This window comes from Podarcis bocagei (assembly GCF_964188305.1).
Source record: "Podarcis bocagei genome assembly, chromosome: 7".
NCBI classification, from domain to species: Eukaryota; Metazoa; Chordata; class Lepidosauria; order Squamata; family Lacertidae; genus Podarcis; species Podarcis bocagei.
This window is the reverse complement of record NC_138132.1, coordinates 90,965,040-90,983,127: the sequence shown is the minus strand read 5'-3', so window position 1 is coordinate 90,983,127 and position 18,088 is coordinate 90,965,040. Positions and strand designations below refer to the sequence as shown.

Genomic DNA, 18,088 nt, shown 5'->3' with positions numbered 1-18,088 from the left:
AGAGGAGAAACTTGAACTCCAAAGTGTGCGAAAACTAAGAGGGTTTTGTTACAACTTAACAGGACAGGATCTTTCCTTTGGAGCAATCTTAAACTTTAAGACTCTGTAGAATAACTGAAACAGCTTGAACAAATATCCCTGCCTATCCTGAAGAAGGAAGCTGTGCCCCTAAAGCGGTGAACTATAATAATTCCTTTTGGTGGGCACTTATGTATGAAAATATGCTTGTCCTTTTTGCATACTTGCTGGTTTCTATGCCTTCCTCCTTCAGTCAGTCCCACCCTCTGTTGCTTTTAGGAGAAATTACACTGGAAGCAGTAATCACAGATTTCCCACGTAATGACCAGTTAGTTCTCAGATGCATGACTATGACAAAGACATCTTTCTCTGTGAAAGCTGCTGCCATGATTGATCTGTTAGTCTTTAAGGCGCTGCAGGATTCTTTGTCATTAAGGAGGGGGTCCCATCAGTCAGCCTACGTAAGGCTAAACAAAATACGATGTGGCAAATCCACAGTCAGGAGCCCCTACAGTCCCCACCACTTCCACATGCAAAACAACAAGTTTGCCTCCAGACTATTTTGCAAGTGCAATTCAAGCGCATAACAGAACTTTAAGTGGCGGCTAAATGTACAGAAGAGTGTGGGATGGACAAAGGATTAACCATAAGGCAAGCTAAAGATGGAGGAGAAATTTAATTCAGTTTGTACTTAAAGGCAAACATCTAATTCATACTTTCTGAAACAATAACTTCTCTGAATTTCGCAGTGCAGTTCTCCAGCCAAGTAATATGTTCAAAAGGGCATATGGGGGGGGGTGCATAAAAATGCATGTATCTGTGAAAACAACATACAAAAATACATTGTGTTAGGGAAATTTGCATTGCAAACATGTGCATATTAGGCAAAATCGCACTGCAAAAATGTGTATATTAAGCAAAACTGCATGAATTTTCATGACGACTAAGAAAAAGATCACATACTGATGTGCAAATGTGGAGAACTGAACTTAACATTGGAAAGATGAGAAATTGACATATTCACTCATCCCGACCACAAGCAAATCAACATGAATGCTCCTTGTCATATGACCTCTCTGCAAATAATTCAGAACAAATGGTCAATAAAGATTGAGCATAGTTTCACCTGGGACCTTCTTCATGCAAATCATGCTCTATTTTATTTGTTTCTTTGTTTAATTTGTATGGCACCCTTTATCTGACGATCACAGGGCAGTTTACAATATAAAAACACAAAAATATATAGCATAGTATCAAACAAAAGCACCCACTCCTCACAGTTTAAAATGCCATAGAGAAGAGGAATGTTTTTGCTTGGCTCCTAAAGATATGTAACGAAGGCAGCAGCAACCTCCCTGGGCAGAGCATTCTCCAAGCAAGGAGCCACCACAGAAAAGGCCTGCTCTTGTGTTTCCACCCTCTGGGCCTCTCATGGAGGAGGCACGTGAAGAAGGGCCTCAGCCTTTCCCCATCAAGTAACTTGATAAATGCAAAGAAAATTATCAAAGCCACATTCTTGTATAACTATCCTGGGGAGCAGTGGTGAACTTAAGATACTCCCAGACAGTGCAACGTAACTAGGTTTGTGTGAGCACACATTGTTTTTCTCAAAGAACAAATTCTGCATGAATTTCAGCTACTGGCACCACAAACACACACTACTGCCTACAAATAACAAAACAAAACGAAATAAAATCTATCCCACTTGACAGATTGAAAATGGACTGTGGCCAATTTCATTACCAAGTCGAAAAGTCAGCATGCCTGTTGTATTTCTTGACATTCTCATTCTGCCAAGGTTCTGACTTCCACAAAGACATTGGGAAGTTTCCTGTGAATACAGCCAGCTCTCTGCCTCCTTTCTAGTTGTCCCTTTGCCCTCTGGGTTGCGTTTTGAAGTCACAGAAGCATTTGTACCACATCTGTGTTTTCCACTGGGGCACATGCAGCCTGGCTTTGAAACGTGCGCCATGGAGCATGCTTGCTCCTGCTCTCCCAAGGAAGCAAAGAAGCAGCGATAGCTTTAAAAGAAGATTGGACAAATTCATGAAGGCTGTCAGTGGCTACTGGTGGGTATATCCTGAGGGATATATTTTACCTCCACAGTTGGAGGCTATAATGCTTCTGAACGCCAGTTGCTGAAAACTGCAGGAGGGAAAAGTGCTGTTGCACTCATATCCTGCTTGTGGCATCTGGCTGGTCACTGAGAATGGGATATTGAACTAGATGGGCCACTAGGCTGGTCCAGCAGACCCTTCTTAAGTTCTTAAAACTTGACTTATACGGAATGTGGACCACCTGGAAAGCCCTCACCGATGTAGGTATCCCACACAGGCCCATTCACGTTCAAATGCACTTTCCACGTGCACAGACTGGTTCACTGGTTCACATGGAATGTCACCCTGCCATTAGTGCCCCTTCCTGGGTCACTGAATAAGCCATAGGTACCAAGTGCAAGTACTGTAAAGCTTCACTGGCTTCCCGCTGGGCCTTATGGGGCTAAGAGCTTACCCCTCCGTGTCTCGTTTCAGCTTTGCAAGAAGACAAAACAAACAAACCCTGGGGGTTTTCTGTAGCAAGGGGTCAAGGTTTGCATGGGTCAGAAATGAGGTCTGATGCAAATCTTTCCTGAAAGATGCCAAGTTGTGAGTTGAGCTCTTATTTCAACCCTTTAAAAGTCTCTCTCTCTCCTCCTCCCACCCCCGGCTATAGGGAGTTCAGCTGACCGTAGAGCAGTTTACAGTCCCGAAACAGCAAATCCTCAGTGACCTGAACAGTAAGTTGCCATTGCTGTGTATGTTTATGTTTGCCTCAGGGCCATGTCACACATTGCTTTTTCACGTGTATGTCTCATATATATATATATATATATTTCAAGACATGTGTGAATGCAACAGGCTATTACAGTGGTACCTCGGGTTACATACGCTTCAGGTTACAGACGCTTCAGGTTACACACTCTGCTAACCCAGAAATAGTGCTCCAGGTTAAGAACTTTGCTTCAGGATAAGAACAGAAATTGGGCTCCAACGTTGCAGTGGCAGCAGGAGGCCCCATTAGCTAAAGTGGTGCTTTAGGTTAAGAACAGTTTCAGGTTAAGTACAGACCTCCGGAACGGATTAAGTACTTAACCCGAGGTACCACTGTATATGCAAATGTCTGCAGAAGTGCCCTCATCAGGCACTCAGGAATGGGTCCGGCTCCTGCTTTGAGTGTCCTCTCAGACCAAACATTTAATGTGAGTGGGGTTTGATGTTCTGTTGGTTTGGCACAAGCAGTAAGAGAAGATGGAGAAAAGGCTTCCATGGGTGCTATTGAAAACTTTCTTCTGAATGCAGAGAGCAGCTTGGGGGTGGGGAAAATGTGTCAATGTCCGGAGAGTTTAAAATGTATAAACCAGTCTTCATTAAAGAATGGATTTCAGAGCAGTATATAAAACTGCGTTACATAAATTTATTATCTGTATTTGTGTATTACCCAGTAACTGATATTCTGGGATTAGCTAACAATGAAATTTAAAACGACAAATATTAAAACAAGAGAACTATCAAAGCAGAATAAAGCAATCACAGTGTGAATTAGAATAAGTAAAGCCAACAAGACCACAACAGCTGTACAGCATAAGACATCTTCCTAGCTAGGCTGAAGAGGTGGGAATTGCCCCAGATTTGACAGGTGGTGCTTTTGTGTTTTTCAGATGTCAGCTGGACGATTGGCACCACCATCCACCTCCTGCTCAAGGGGAATGTCTATTCTGCCATGGATGCTTTGAAGGCCAGAGTGCAAGGTAAGATCAAGACTTGTCTCAAGCTATTATGTTTTAACTCTCATAGGCCACGACACTGTGGCAGCTTTCTGCAACCGGGTGCCCTTGATGTGGCTTGGACTACAATTCCCATTAGCTATGCTCCCTTCAGCTGTAGCATCATATGGCCTTGTTGGCTGGGGCTGATGGGAGTTGTAATCCAAGCCATCTGGAGGGCACCAGGTTGCAGAAGGCTGGTTGATGATGACACATCCTGCATGGTTTACACCTTCAGTTTACCAAATGATACCTGCAGTTCATGCATGATGAAAGCACAGAGTCACCCCTAAAAGGCTTGCGTTACAGGTGCCTGTCCCAAAGTGCAACTAAATAAAATAAAATAATCCTGTTTGGACAAATATAGTGATCTGTTGTAATGGGGTTGCCTTTAAAGATGGTCAGGAAACTTCAGCTAGTTTCAAGTCGTGGCCAGCAGAGTTCTGGTGGGTATACAGTGCTCAGCTTCAAGAATGGCTGTATTATAGAAGCTGCACCGGCTTCCATTGTGTTTCTAGTCCCAGTTTAGAGTGGTGGTGTAAACCTTTAAAGCCCTAAAGGGTTTGGGATGACTACCTGCACCTGTACCATCCTGCACACATACCGAGATGTTGTAGAAACATAAGCAGAGCCTGCTGGGTCTGGCCAGTGACCCATCTAGCGCAGCATCCTGTTCTCACAGTGGCAACACAGATGCCCAGAGATGCAAGCAAGCGAGACCTGAGTGCAGCCGCAGGGCCCCCCCTCCTGGTATTCAGAGGCAGACTGCCTCTGAGGGTGAAGATGGAGCATCTGAACCGGACGCCCTCCTGGTGTGTCCACCTCCTGGGTCTAGGAGGGCACCTCTGGAACTGCCTCCCCACAGAGCTGTGGCGAGTGCCATTCAGAGGGCCTGACAGACTCCTTTGTTTTCATTGGCCGTCCCTAAATAATGTTTTGTCCCATTCACTGGATGGAGATTACAGTATTAGTCTGTTATATAGTTCTGAGCCTGCTTCTGTTTTCATGAATCTGCTTTATTCCTGTTTTGAGCAATACTGACACAAACACACTTGTAGTTCTTATTGCCATAAGCCACTCTGGATGGACTTACCCTGAAAAAATAGCATATTTATATGCTATTTATTTTTGAAAATAAGATAAACCAGGAGTGGAATTCACAACGTGTTGTGCGCTAGGGTTGCCATCCATCCTGTATAACACAGGATTGTCTCTTATTTCAATGTAAAATTCCTGTATTGATTCAATACAGGACACAGTTTGTCTTGTATTCCCCGTTTCCACTCTGCTGCTGCACGCACGCTCTCTCCCTTTTCTCACTTCTTTCTTTTCCTTTTCCCTCCTCACTCCCTCTCCTCATCTCGCCCCCAAGGAGGAGCAAACCAAGGCAAGGCTTTCATGCTGCTGCTTCCAGTTTCCTGCAGCTTGGGCTGGGTGAAGGCAGCCATCTGCAGAGCTGCACCCTGGGAGCACTGGGCCCCTTCGCTCAGAGAGGAGCAGGCTCTGGGTCTCTAGAAACAAGCAGTTTTGTGCAGGTGTAGCCCAGAAACCCCGTTCCAAACATTGTTATCCGCATGACATGGGGGGGGGGGGGAGAGAGTAGCTCCCCATATGGCTTGCCATCCCCCCTGTTCCCTAATATTTTTTTCTGTCCTTCAGAATTTAACGTGTGGGACAAAGCTCATCCCCCCATCAGAATATGCTCATTTATTTTTTGCTCTGTCCTGCATGTATTGCTGTCCAATACCATACATTACTGCATGTATGTGAAAGGGTGTGTGAAAGGTCACGTGTTTCAGCACCAGGTGGGAAAAGAATCTGCCCCCAGCCTCCCGCTGCCTGCCTGCCGCCATCCTGTCCTGTATTTTGCCAGAACAAAGGCGGCAGCCCTAATGTGACCTTTCTCTTTAAGACCTACAGAACTCCCTGCACCATTTGCAGACTCTCAACAAGACTGTGCAGGCCCTGACCCAGGAACAAGATGAGCTGGAAGCAGCCCTGAAAGACAGGAAGCAAAGCCTCACTTCCCTCCTGGAGGATCCAGGCTGCATCTATTGCGCTGGTGCCCTGAGCCAGGCTCAGAGTTTGGAGCTGGGCGCTAACTACCGCAAAGTAAGTTCACCGAGAGGCTGGGCCCCTCCAGGATGGAGACTCTTGCTCCAGTACAAAGGTGCCTTGAAAAGGGCAACCTGTTCTCCAGTGCATTTCTGATGAGCAAAATAAACACACTTGTGTCACTTCTTTTGGTGCACGAAAGCTTGTACACTTCAGCAGGATTTGGGCCATTAACAGATGTTCTGTTGCCTCTGCTGTATTTCTTTAGGTCATTTGTAGACTTGAATTCATGTCACATTTCCTTCAGCTGTGTTGAGAGTTCATGTTTCCTGTCCAGAAGTGTGCTTTCTTCTTCTAGGATGGCAGTTGTCAAGGCTAATTGCAGGGACCTCTTTAATGAAGCACAAGCTTCCACACCCAGCTTGGCCATCAGCCCCACACTTCACACTCATTTCAGTAGCTGATGGTGCACAGAACTGTGGGTTTCAGGGTCAACGTTTTGGCACAGGGGAGATCTGTGATTGGATCTCCCAAGTCTTTTTTGAAAAAGGGGGAATGCATGCAGCCCTCCAATGTGGATTGAGGCAATATAGTGACCTGCATGGTATGTTTTCCCCCATGATGGAAATAGCAGCTCCATATGTGTGTGCAAAAGGGTAGTGACTTCCTGTCAATGCTGCTACCAGGGCCGGCTCAAGACATTTTGCTGCCTAAGGCCAAGGGCAAGATGGCAGCCTCAAGCCCCAAGGCATAGACAGAAGCCAGTTGGACTGGTGGTTGACTCTTACTCCAATACAGGTGAAAGGACAGCGTCTTCCACTGCATTTGAGGGCAGAAGGCTACTGTAAGGGGTACAGGGCAAGCCACACGGCACTCACAGCTCTGCACTTCAGCATCTGCCACTGGAGGCAGCTGCCTCACACTTCCTCATCACAGGGCCAGCCCTGGCTGCTACCCAGTCTGATTTTAATGGGGATCTGCTGCTGCATTTATCCCTTTAAAAACACACAAAATATCTGATCATAGACCTGCCACCATCTTCTCCAGTTGCACCCTTGTTTTCTACACAATGGCTGTGGCCCTCCAGATGTTGTTGGCCAACTCCCATCAGCCCCAGGTAGCATGGCCAAAGATGACGGATTTGTGGGAGTTGAGATCCAGCAACACCTGGAGGGCCACAAGTTCTCTACTCCTCCTCTAGGTCACAGACTTCCCCAACCTGGTGCAGGAGATTCTGGGGAGGTGGAAATGGGAAGAGGGGTGCCTCTTGCCAGTTGAGGAGGCTTCAGGAACCTGGTGTCCTCCAGGTCTTTTGGTCTACAATGATGTGCTGGCTGGAGCTGATGGAGTTGTAGTTCAAAGCATCGGGACGGCACCAGGTTATGGTTATAACTGTAGATAAAGCTCTGAATTTTCCATGGGCGGGGGGGGGGGAATACAACTAATGACTATATTAATTGAAATGTACAGAATTTTCACTTTCTTCTCCACTTCCAAGCCCTTGTCTTTTATCAGTGGTTTGTTCCCTCAGGTACCTTCAGTTGAAAAAGTTTTGAAGACCTTGCATGGGCTTCCCAAGGCTAATTTCTCTGAAATGATTCACCGGGTAAGTAGTTAAAGAATCTTGGAGCAAGAAGAATCTTGGAGCAAAATTCACACTTGGCTCAATGTGTTACGACATTTCGGTTTCTGTGCTTCTAGGCCAATAGCAGCTTCAACTCTATCCCGGGACTAGCTCAGGTGAAGATGGCGGACGTTGTTCAAGGTGAGTTAAGCCCTTCCATGCTCATGCGGAAGGTGAAGGGCTGTAGCTCAGTGGTAGGGCATCTGCTTTGCATGCAGAAGGTTCCATATTCAGTCCCTGGCACCTCCAGCTAGGGCTGGGGAAGACTCCTTCCTTGAAGCGCTGGAGAGCCGCTTGAAGCACTGGAGTGCTGCCAGCCAGAGTGGACAATGCTGAGCTGGATGGACCCAGCAGGGGGCAGCTTCCTATGTTTCCCATGCTAGGCTGGAGGCTGTAATTCCACTGTATGGTGTAGATTCATCTAGCCAGGGCTTAATTTGAATTGGGGGCATTGGGGTGTGGTGCCAGGCTTGCTTTTCATGCCAGTGCCCAGCCCAGTAACGTGTGATGAGAAACCACAAACCTCGCTTGGCTCCTCCACATTGATGTTCCGCACTTGCCTTGCAGAGCTCAAGGAGGAAATAGAGAAGGCTCCCCAAAAGTTGCAGTCCATCACAGACGACTTTCCGATCTCAGATCACACCCGTCCCATGAATGATGCTCTGGTGAAGGCTGAGAACAAGAGCCGGCCCTATTTTTTGGAGGCAAAACGTTACGAGACATACAGGTAAAATGGAGCTCTGTGCTTTGCACACAGGAGGAACAGCATTCTCCTATGCATCCCTTTCCCCCATCCTCATGCCAATCTGGTGTTTCCTGCTTGGCAGGGGGTTGGACTCGATGGCCCTTGTGGTCTCTTCCAACTCTATGATTCTATGCTTCTCATTCTATCCCTCCCGTCTGCTCATCAAGTCCAGCCATTATGCTGTAGTGGTTAGAGTGCTAGACCAGGACCAAGGAGACGCAGGTTCAAATCTCTGCTCAGGCACAAACCTTGGGATGGCCACTGTCTCTCAGCCTGACCTACCTCACAGGGTTGTTGTAAGGATAAAATGGAGAGGGAGAACCTATTTATGCCACCCATCTTGAGCTTTTTTGGAGGAAAAGTGGGAGATAAAAGTAATAATAAAGATAATTTTAAAAATCTGTTGGTCAGTTAATTGCTCACAAAAATACTTTAAAAATCATAATGACAATACTTAGCATGCATAGAGTGCTTAAGAACATTTAAAGCACTTCAGTTACATTTACGTATGTATGTATGTATGTATGTATGTATGTAAAGCTCTACGATGCCTTTCTGCCAAAACATGGCTTCCACAAATCATAAAAAACAATCAATAAAATACAGTAATACACAAAGGAGATTTAAAAACACACATACAGTTCAAAGCAGAAGTGCAAGTGACCAGGAGAAGCTGTTTAAAACAGCAGTGCAATTAACTAATCACAAGGGCCAATACAAACCAACAGCAACAGAATAAAAAACTCAACCTAAGCAGCAATCAAAGGCTTATCACTGAAGGCTTGGGGAAACAGGTCAGACTCAGAAGAGATGCTTCATCAGTGGATCCTGTTCCGTGACTGAGCCACATCTCCTATAGCAGGGCTGGGGAAACTGCGGCTCGCCAGGTGCTGCTGGACTGCATCTCCCATCATCCCTCTCCATTGGCCGTGCTGCTTGGAGCTGATGGGAGTTGAAGGCCAACAACATCTGGAAGGCCAGGAGGAGGAGGAGGAGGATTTTCATTTAGGAACTGCTTCTATGGCATAATGGCTTCTAAGCAGTTTACAAAAATAAAACCAATACTGTAAACAATTAAAATGCACAATCTCAAATAAACGGGCATTCAGATGTCCTTAATAAAACATATAATATTAAAAATAACACAAACCATTAAAAAGCATAACAGAGCTTCTAAGAAACTATCTGTAACAATAAAACCAGAAGTTCATTTATGGAGAGCCCCTTACTTACTTACAAGCCACCCAGTAGAATCCAGGTCTGTGGGCAATAGGATGTACAGTGGAATTTAGTTGCTTATCTCCTCCAAGCCTCACTGATGTGTCCCCACCCCACTTTTCTGTCCTCAGGTGGCTTGCAGGTGTCATTGCCTGCACCGTCATCTTGCTGATTGTCTTCTGCAACTTCCTGGGGCTTTCCTTTGGCACATATGGGCTGGTCTTGCGAGAGGATCCCAGTGACTATGAGAGGAGGGGAGAAGCTGGAGCCAGATTACTCTTAATGTAAGACACGTCTGAGTCCTGGGCATGTCTGAGTCCAGCACAGAGGGTTGATTCTAAACTATGTTCCAGGGTGACATGGGATCCTTCAGGAGGAAGGGTGGGATATAAATTCAATAAATAAGAAAAATAAAAGATTAGTGTTCAGCAACGGTACAAGAGAGTGTTCTTGTGGTGGGGAGGAGGGAGGGAGGGTGGTCAGTCAGAACTCAGTCGCCAGTACGGCCATCCACAAGTGCTTGCCTTGACCTTCGGGGGATCTAGTGTGAGGGTGCTCTGAAAATGGTCAGTGTTTGAAAAAATACGTCTATGAGGAGAAATTTGCACTCAAATGCCGGTGGATGTTCATGTGATTTTTAATTTTTTAAAAAATTGCAACCTGATTCAGAGATGTGGAGAACTTTTCTTAATAGGAGGGGGAGAGTGTTGAGACCTGCAGGACTTTCTCCCTGTCTTTCCTGTTACAGCGGTGTCGTCTTCAGCTTCCTCTTCTCCTGGCTACTGATTCTCTTGGTCTTCGGCACCTTCCTGCTTGGGGGAAATGTCCAGACCTTGGTGTGCAAGCACTGGGCCAATCAGGAGATCTACAAGGTGAGTTTGTGCGCATGGAAAAGTAGACAGTCGGCCCAAGAGTTGCAGGGAAAACATGCCACTGTTATACGGTGGTTCCGCTCCTTCCTCCTGGGCCATGTTCAGAAAGTGGTGTTGGGGGATGGGTGCTCAGACCCCTGGGCTCTCATTTGTCGGGTGCCTCAGGGTTCTGTCCTCTCCCCCATGTCTCTCCCCCATGTTTTTAACATCTACATGAAGCTGCTGGGAGAGATCATCAGGGGGTTTGGGCTGGGTGTTCATCAGTATGCAGATGATACCCAGCTCTACCTCTCTTTCAAATCGGAACCAGTGAAGGTGGTGAAGGTCCTGTGTGAGTGCCTGGAGGCGGTTGGAGGATGGATGGTGGCTAACAGATTGAGGTTGAATCCTAACAAGACAGAAGTACTGTTTTGGGGGGGACAGGAGGCAGGCTGGTGTGGAAGACTCCTTGGTCCTGAATGGGGTAACTGCCCCTGAAGGACCAGGTGTGCAGCCTGGGAGTCATTCTGGACTCACAGCTGTCCATGGAGGCGCAGGTCAATTCTGTATCCAGGGTAGCTGTCTACCAGCTCCACCTCGTACGCAGGATGAGACCCTCCCTGCCTGCAGACTGTCTTGCCCGAGTGGTGCATGCCCTGGTTATCTCCCACTTGGACTACTGCAATGCGCTCTACGTGGGGCTACCTTTGAAAGTGACCCAGAAACTACAACTAATCCAGAATGCGGCACCTAGACTGGTGGCTGGGAGTGGCTGCCGAGACCATATAACACCGGTCCTGAGAGACCTACATTGGCTCCCAGTACGTTTCCAAGGACAATTCAAAGTGTTGGTGCTGACCTTTAAAGCCCTAAACAGCCTTGGTCCTGTGTATCTGAAGGAGCGTCTCCACCCCCATCGTTCAGCCCGGACACTGAGGTCCAGTGCCGAGGGCCTTCTGGCAGTTCCCTCAATGCAAGGATTGAGGTTACAGGGAACCAGGCAGAGGGCCTTCTTGGTAGTGGCACCCGCCCTGTGGAACGCCCTCCCATCAGATGTCAAGGAAACAACTATCTTACTTTTAAAAGACATTTGAAGGCAGACCTGTTTAGGGAATGTTTGAAGTTTTATTTTGTTTAATATTTTGTTGGGAGCCGCCCAGAGTGGCTGGGGAAACCCAGTCAGATGGGTAGGCTTTAAATAATAAATTATTATTATTAATTATTATTATTCTAGTCAGCTGGGTGGGGTTAATTTCATAGCCTATGTTGTGCTCCCATTGTTCTTTTATTGCTGTGTACGGAACATAGGAAGCTGCCAAAACCTGAGTCAGCCCATTGGTCCACCTCTTCCCCACTGTCTGCACTCATTGGGGGCTTATCCACACTTACTGTACCTTTCCTCTACTCTTTCCAGGCACACTCCATGCTTTAAAGATCGTCCTTTCCCCATGAAAGCTGTTTTTTAAATTTCAGTCAGAGCAAACAGCAATCCACAGAAAACCCAAATTGACGTTTGCTTTGATTAATGCTAAAGAGTGGGTTTTTGTTGCGTAAAAAAATAAATAAATTGATGTGGCCTGGGAAGAGTGTGGCAAGAGGCAGGTGTGGATAAGCCCTGGAAGTGGCTCAGCCCTTCCTGGAGATGCCAGGCATTGAATCTGGAACCTTCCACCTGCAACACAGATGCTGGTTTTTGATCAGGGAAGTGGCCTTGGCAGTTGGGTTGAACTCGCTCCCCTGTTGCAGCAATGCCCTCCCCTGAGGCTTGCAGATCAAGACTTGTTAATGTCAAAGAATAAAAATCTAACAAGGTCGATCTCCCCTGCTTGCTAATTCTCATTAGTAAAGAAACCAATGTGCTCTTGCACCACTTCCATGAATTCGGGGGGGGGGGGAGTGTTGCAAAAGAACTTCCACAGAGATTTTAGCTCCTGTGCCCAATCGACCCAGTTCTCATTCTGCTTCTTTCAATGCAGAAGTTTGGAACCTCAGGTCTGTGGGCCTATTTTCCTGGCCCTTGGAAGTCTCCTCAGGCCACACCATTTACTGCTCCCACTTTGCATTACTTGCTGGACTGGAATGTGTCTTTAAATTCTGGTGTTGTTTCTTGATTGTCTGGATGAAGGACAGAGAGGGGTGTTTTCCCACTGATGTAACAAAGCTGCAGAAGCTTCTGGGGGGCTGGACCAGGAGGGCAGGCAAGAAACTAGTTCCCCTGGCCAATACCAGTTGTTGCCCAACCCACAATTGCCTGTTGATGCTTAACCGGCACTGTTGTATCCAGTTGCTCCCTGAAAGTGGCCCTCCTTCTGCATTAGTGAGGCTGGGAACCCCATTCACAAAAACTTGCCATCCTATCCATGCTTAGCTCAGGATTCCGGCCTTTGCTGAGCACAAAGTCCTGCGCAGCCGAGATTGGTCTTTCCTCCTCCCTCCGGCTTTCTCTGTGTGTCACCCAGGAGAAGGTGCCTGCCACGCTGTGTAGAATGATCCAATTAAGCTATCTCTTGGCCCTCTTCATTCCTTCGCCCTCCGGCACAACGGGCACAAAGAGACCATGCCAATGAATTAATTAAATCTCATCAAATAACAATTAACACTTGATCTGCATCTAGAATGGAAGTGCCTGCCACTGCCTTTCAGCCAACTGCAGGAAGAGGGTGGAGGGAAAGAAGCAGGCCAGGGCTTCCTTTTGTTCTTAGAACTCACAAAGTGGAGCAGAGATATCGGATTACTGTCAGCATGGCCAAAACTCTCCCAGGCAACCCTGCTCAGTAAATCCTTTGTACTGTACTTGGAAAAGTGTTACAGTAATGGCTAAAAACAGCAAAGAGTTCTGTGGTACGAGAGACACTGTCATTTATACAGGCGTAGGAAACCTTCTTGAGCCCAAGAGCTGTATTCCATTCTGGGCAAGCTTTGGCAGGCCACGTCCAGTGACGGGCAGTGCCAGAGGCAAAAGCAGGCAGAGCAACAAATGGGCATGTTGCCTTTGCCCAGTAGGCTCGCTTCTACGCACACCCCTCTCTCTCCTCCAGCCAGGCAAGGAAGAGGCATGATCAGTTCCAGGACACCTTTCAGCCAAGGCAAGAAAGGAGAGTGTGAAGAAGGACCAGAAAGGGTTGGGGAGAGTAGGAGCGGCCTGAGCAGAGTTCAAATGTCCAGAAGGGCTGCATTTGGTCTCCTGGCCTGAGGTTCCTAACCACCAATACATAGATATTTAGTTCAAAAAATTCACCTTCAAAGGTAGCTCCATGTAGAGCGCATTGCAGTAGTCCAAGTGGGAGATAACCAGAGCATGTACCACTCTGGCGAGACAATGTGCAGGCAGGCAAGGTCTCAGCCAGGAAAGGTCTCAGCCGGCATACCCAATGGAGCTGGTAGACAGCTGCCCTGGACACAGACTCAAGATCAAATTCTTGCATATGTAGAATGGGTATTATGTGGGACCTGTGGCAGTTCCAGTTCCACACATGCAAGCGGCCAAGTGGGCATATATGGGGTGAGGTGATCTCACAGGTAAATTGGCCCCAAGTTGTTAAGGGCTTTCTGTACTAATATTAACACCTTGAATGTTGTCCAGTAGCAAATTGGCAACCATTGCAGCTCTCTGAGCACAGATATTATATGCTGACAAGGCCTCACTCGTATTTGGCATAAGATTTTGTGGACCAGATCTCATCTCATCAGTTACACACAGTTGGTGCACGAGGATGACTCTCTCAGGAGTTTGTGGGAAACTTTGTGGGCCAGAAACAGAGAAGATTCAGATTAGGTTCTGCTGTGGAAGGAGATGTGGCTACATATGGCTCCTGTCCCAAAGGCCAGAAGCGCTGTCCAAGTCCTTTGGCAGGAGTGGGCCAGGCCAGTGGGCAGCAGGAGCTCAACCAGGCATGGTCTTCTCCAAATATGTGTTCTTGCAGTCAAGGGCTGGAAGAAGCAGGAGGACACACTGCTGTGGGCCTGTAGAACTAGCTGGAAAAGGGATTTCTAAGGCTCATCCCTGCCCTGGTCTGTTAGTGTTAATTGGCTCTAAATGATGTTTTGCTCCTCTTTCCATTCTCCAGTTCATCGACATGCCTGGCAACTTGCCTCCTTCCATGAATATCACTGAGCACCTTGGCCTGAAGAAGAGCCTCAAGATCACTTCTGCTTATCAGTGAGTGTACCTGCTGTCAGGCTCCTCAGGGGGCATTTGAGTACACAGGACATTGGGGCTCTGTCCTTGCTTCCTACTGAGATGACTCTAGAGCAAAGCCAAGAGCGTTGTTGATCCTAAGGAGCTAAAATTAAGGCTCCTTTGAGCAATACTAATTCACTTTCTATTTTGTGGTTTAGCAGGCAGGATTTGATTGTTTATTTAAGCATTTTCTGCTTTCCTTCTTGGAATGTTTGTGCATTGCTGAGTGGTTCCCTGTAAATAAGATTGCCACATCTCCAGATGTGACGTGATTTGGAGAATGGTACCCATGTTTTTGAAAAGCGATGTGAGTAACAGCTAAGAGCGCACATTGAGTGGGATGGAACTATCCAGCAAGCCAGCAATATTGTGGGATGCTGAAAGGGGAGGGAAGGAGGGAGGCCAGGTCAACCTGTTTCCACTCCTTATTTCAGGCAGTGTAAGAATGGGGCTGGTCTCTGGGAAGTTCTGCAGCTGGAGGACAATTACACCCTTGACAAATATCTCCAAGTTTCCAAGGTAAGAAAGTTCCTCTGCTGAACTTACATCTCTTCTTCTCCCACTCAGTCACAGAACCTCCGTGTCATCGCAAATCTTCAGGTGACTGTAGCAGCTTTCATTGCTGACGGCTGCTACAAGCACCCTCTTGGCTCCTCTCATAGCACTACTGCTGTCCACATGCCTGTTGGCTCATCCCGCCTTTTTTCTTTTCTTTCTCCTTCCTCACTGCTGCTGCACAACAAATCCAGACACCACTAGAAGGCAAGTGGGTGAAATGGTGGGTGGCCCCAGTACTCAGGAATGTCTCCCGTGTGAAATGGCTGTAAGATGGAGCCATAAAAAACCTAAGTTGCACTCTGCCCTCAAATTATGTCACTAAAGTAAATTGTGCAGATTTACCCAGTTGACATGTGTTTGTTCCAAGGTGCATAATTGCAGTATTTGGGGAAATATGGATTTTTGTTGTTTGGCGTTAAACAAGCAAACAGGAAACCTCCCCATGTACTCATCCCATAGAACACCAGAGGTGTCAGATCTGGCTGTGATGAGTCATGTCTCTGTTTACATCTCAGTCAGGTTGCAGCAACAGGCTCCTCACGAGGCTGCCACTGAAGATCATTCAGGCATTTCAGCTGGTTCAGAAAGCTGCAGCCAGGATGTGAACTTGGGCAAGTTATAGGAAGCGCATGCCTGCTAAGTAGGGCTGGCCCTACCATTAGGCAGAGTGACACAATTTCCTTTGGTGTCTGTTCCTCTTGAACCCCTGGCCATTCTCCTCTGTTGAACACTAGGCGTCTGTGTGCCACAAGAGTAAGTCCATCTCATTTCCATGCAGAATTTTAAAGGAAAATCCATTTGAGATGCATGCGGAAACACACAGTTGCAGTTATTTATCCAAAGTACTTATGAGGTGGTCCAAGGGCTACAACGCTGGCTCCATTTGTATAAAATGTTTCCCCCCTTTTAAACTTTTAAAAGTAGTTAGTCCAGCCACCCACAGCCTGGAGCGCCAGCACACAGGGATTCTTGCTGCCATATACTTGGCACACAACTGCAGCCAGTGCCCCTGGGAGCAGCTTGATTGTGTTCCATCACTCAGGGGGGATTGTATGGGAAACAGCAGGGCTGCCCCCATGTTTCTTCTGTACAATTACTGAGTGCCATTTCTGCATTTAAATTAAAAATCTTATCTTATTTTTATATGGTTTTATTGTTAAGGTTATTTTGATTCTTCTTATTTATCATGCATTGTATTTTATTGTTTGTTACCACAGGCATAAAAATATATATCAAATACAAGGTTTAAATGTAATCAGTAAACAAGCACTTTGTTTTGTTTGACCAAAAATGAACTTTGGGACTGCCCCCGCCCCCTCAGATAAGCCACTTCTTCTTGCATAATTTATTAATTTTGACCACAAAACCAAATTTTGGTTTAATCTTTGCATAATCTCTGAACGTAATTCAAGGTTCACTGAAACTACTCCCGTGAGATTTGGACTCAAATTAGATGTTATGAGGCGTCCTGTAATTCTTTCCTCCATTTAAAAAACAACCAAACCCTAATACTCAAAGCAGGCTCAGCAAGGTGCAAGTCTAAGCACAATAAGGAGAGGCTGCTTAACCCATTCCTCTTTAGTCCAAGATGCTTTCTCAGTTGGATAAACATTGGTTGTATCCAGTGCTAGTTACACTCAGAGTAGACCCATTGAAAGTACCGTATTTTTCGCACCATAGGACGCACTTTTTCCCTCCTAAAAAGCAAGGGAAAATGTGTGTGCGTCCTATGGAGCGAATGCAGGGGTGAGGCAGGCGGGAAAAGCCCTCAAGAGCCGCACACAAGCTCTGTGCACTCTTGCGGGCTTTTCCACAGGAGGGAGAAGGGACTGACTGGCCGCATCAGTCCCTTCTCCCACCTCCCAGAAAAGCCAGGAGAAGCCGCAATCTCTTTAAAGGGGTTGAGAGAGCCAGTGTGGTGTAGTGGTTAAGAGCGGTAGTCACGTAATCTGGGTAACCGGGTTCGCGTCTCCGCTCCTCCACATGCAGCTGCTGGGTGACCTTGGGCCAGTCACACTTCTTTGAAGTCTCTCAGCCCCACTCACCTCACAGAGTGTTTGTTGTGGGGGAGGAAGGGAAAGGAGATTGTTAGCCGCTTTGAGACTCCTGAAGGGGAGTGAAAGGCGGGATATCAAATCCAAACTCTTCTCTTCTTCTTCTTCTTCTTGTGCGGCTTCTGCGGGCTTTTGCGAGAGGTGAGGGAATTCCCCCACCTCCCAGGAAAGCCAGGAGAAGCCGTGCAGCCCTTTTAAAGTGTGCGCGGCTTCTGCCGGTTTTGCGGGAGGTGGGGGAATTCCCCCACTTCCCAGGAAAACCAGGAGAAGCCGCAATCTCTTTAAAGGGGTTGCACGGCTTCTGCGGGCTTTTGGGAGAGGTGAGGGAATCCCCCCACCTCCCAGTAAAGCCAGGAAAGCCCTGCGCAGCGTCTCCCGGCAAGGAGAGGCTGCACGGGGCTAAAGGGGAAGCCAAAACAGCGAGCGGGATCCATCCCGCTGGCTGCCTTGGCTTCCTCCATAGCTGCGCGCAACCCCTCCAGCAAGGAGAGGCTGCACGGGGCTAAAGAGGAAGCCAAAACAGCGAGCGGGATCCATCCTGCTCGCTGCCTTGGCTTGCGCCATAGCCACGCGCAACCCCTCCGGCAGGGAGAGGTTGTGCGCAGCCTGTACGCTGCTCTTTGGGGCTGGGGGGGGAATATTTTTCTTCTTGATTTCCCCCCCTAAAAACTGGGTGCGCCCTATGGTCCGGTGCGCCCTATGGTGCAAAAAACGGTAATATACATGGCTAGCTATGGCCCATTAATATCAACGGGTCTACTCTGAGTAGAAGTTAGCAAGATGCAGTCCTTGGGGTTCCTGCATTTTTCTCCTCATGGGTAAAAATAGCAGCTTGGGAGGGTACTTCTGAGCTGGAAAATGACGGGAGGGAGAGGAGTAAGGCGTCTCTCCCTGCCTAGACTTTCCCCACTCAAACCTTTAGATTATCTAAGCCAGGCTTCCTCAACCTCGGCCCTCCAGATGTTTTGAGACTACAATTCCCA

The 18,088-nt window shown here is 47.3% G+C and overlaps 1 protein-coding gene across 1 annotated transcript in view; it reads left to right on the top strand.

Annotated features, from left to right (window-relative positions):
* Positions 1-18,088, top strand: part of PROM2 (prominin 2) — a 52,924-nt gene that overhangs the window by 12,242 nt on the left and 22,594 nt on the right. Inside the window, exons 5-14 of the mRNA XM_081200940.1 lie at positions 2,731-2,794; positions 3,716-3,805; positions 5,733-5,932; positions 7,407-7,481; positions 7,577-7,640; positions 8,067-8,226; positions 9,594-9,746; positions 10,211-10,334; positions 14,381-14,472; positions 14,928-15,012. Of these exons, the coding sequence (XP_081057066.1) occupies positions 2,731-2,794; positions 3,716-3,805; positions 5,733-5,932; positions 7,407-7,481; positions 7,577-7,640; positions 8,067-8,226; positions 9,594-9,746; positions 10,211-10,334; positions 14,381-14,472; positions 14,928-15,012 (1,107 nt within the window). The remainder of the gene's footprint in view (positions 1-2,730; positions 2,795-3,715; positions 3,806-5,732; positions 5,933-7,406; positions 7,482-7,576; positions 7,641-8,066; positions 8,227-9,593; positions 9,747-10,210; positions 10,335-14,380; positions 14,473-14,927; positions 15,013-18,088) is intronic.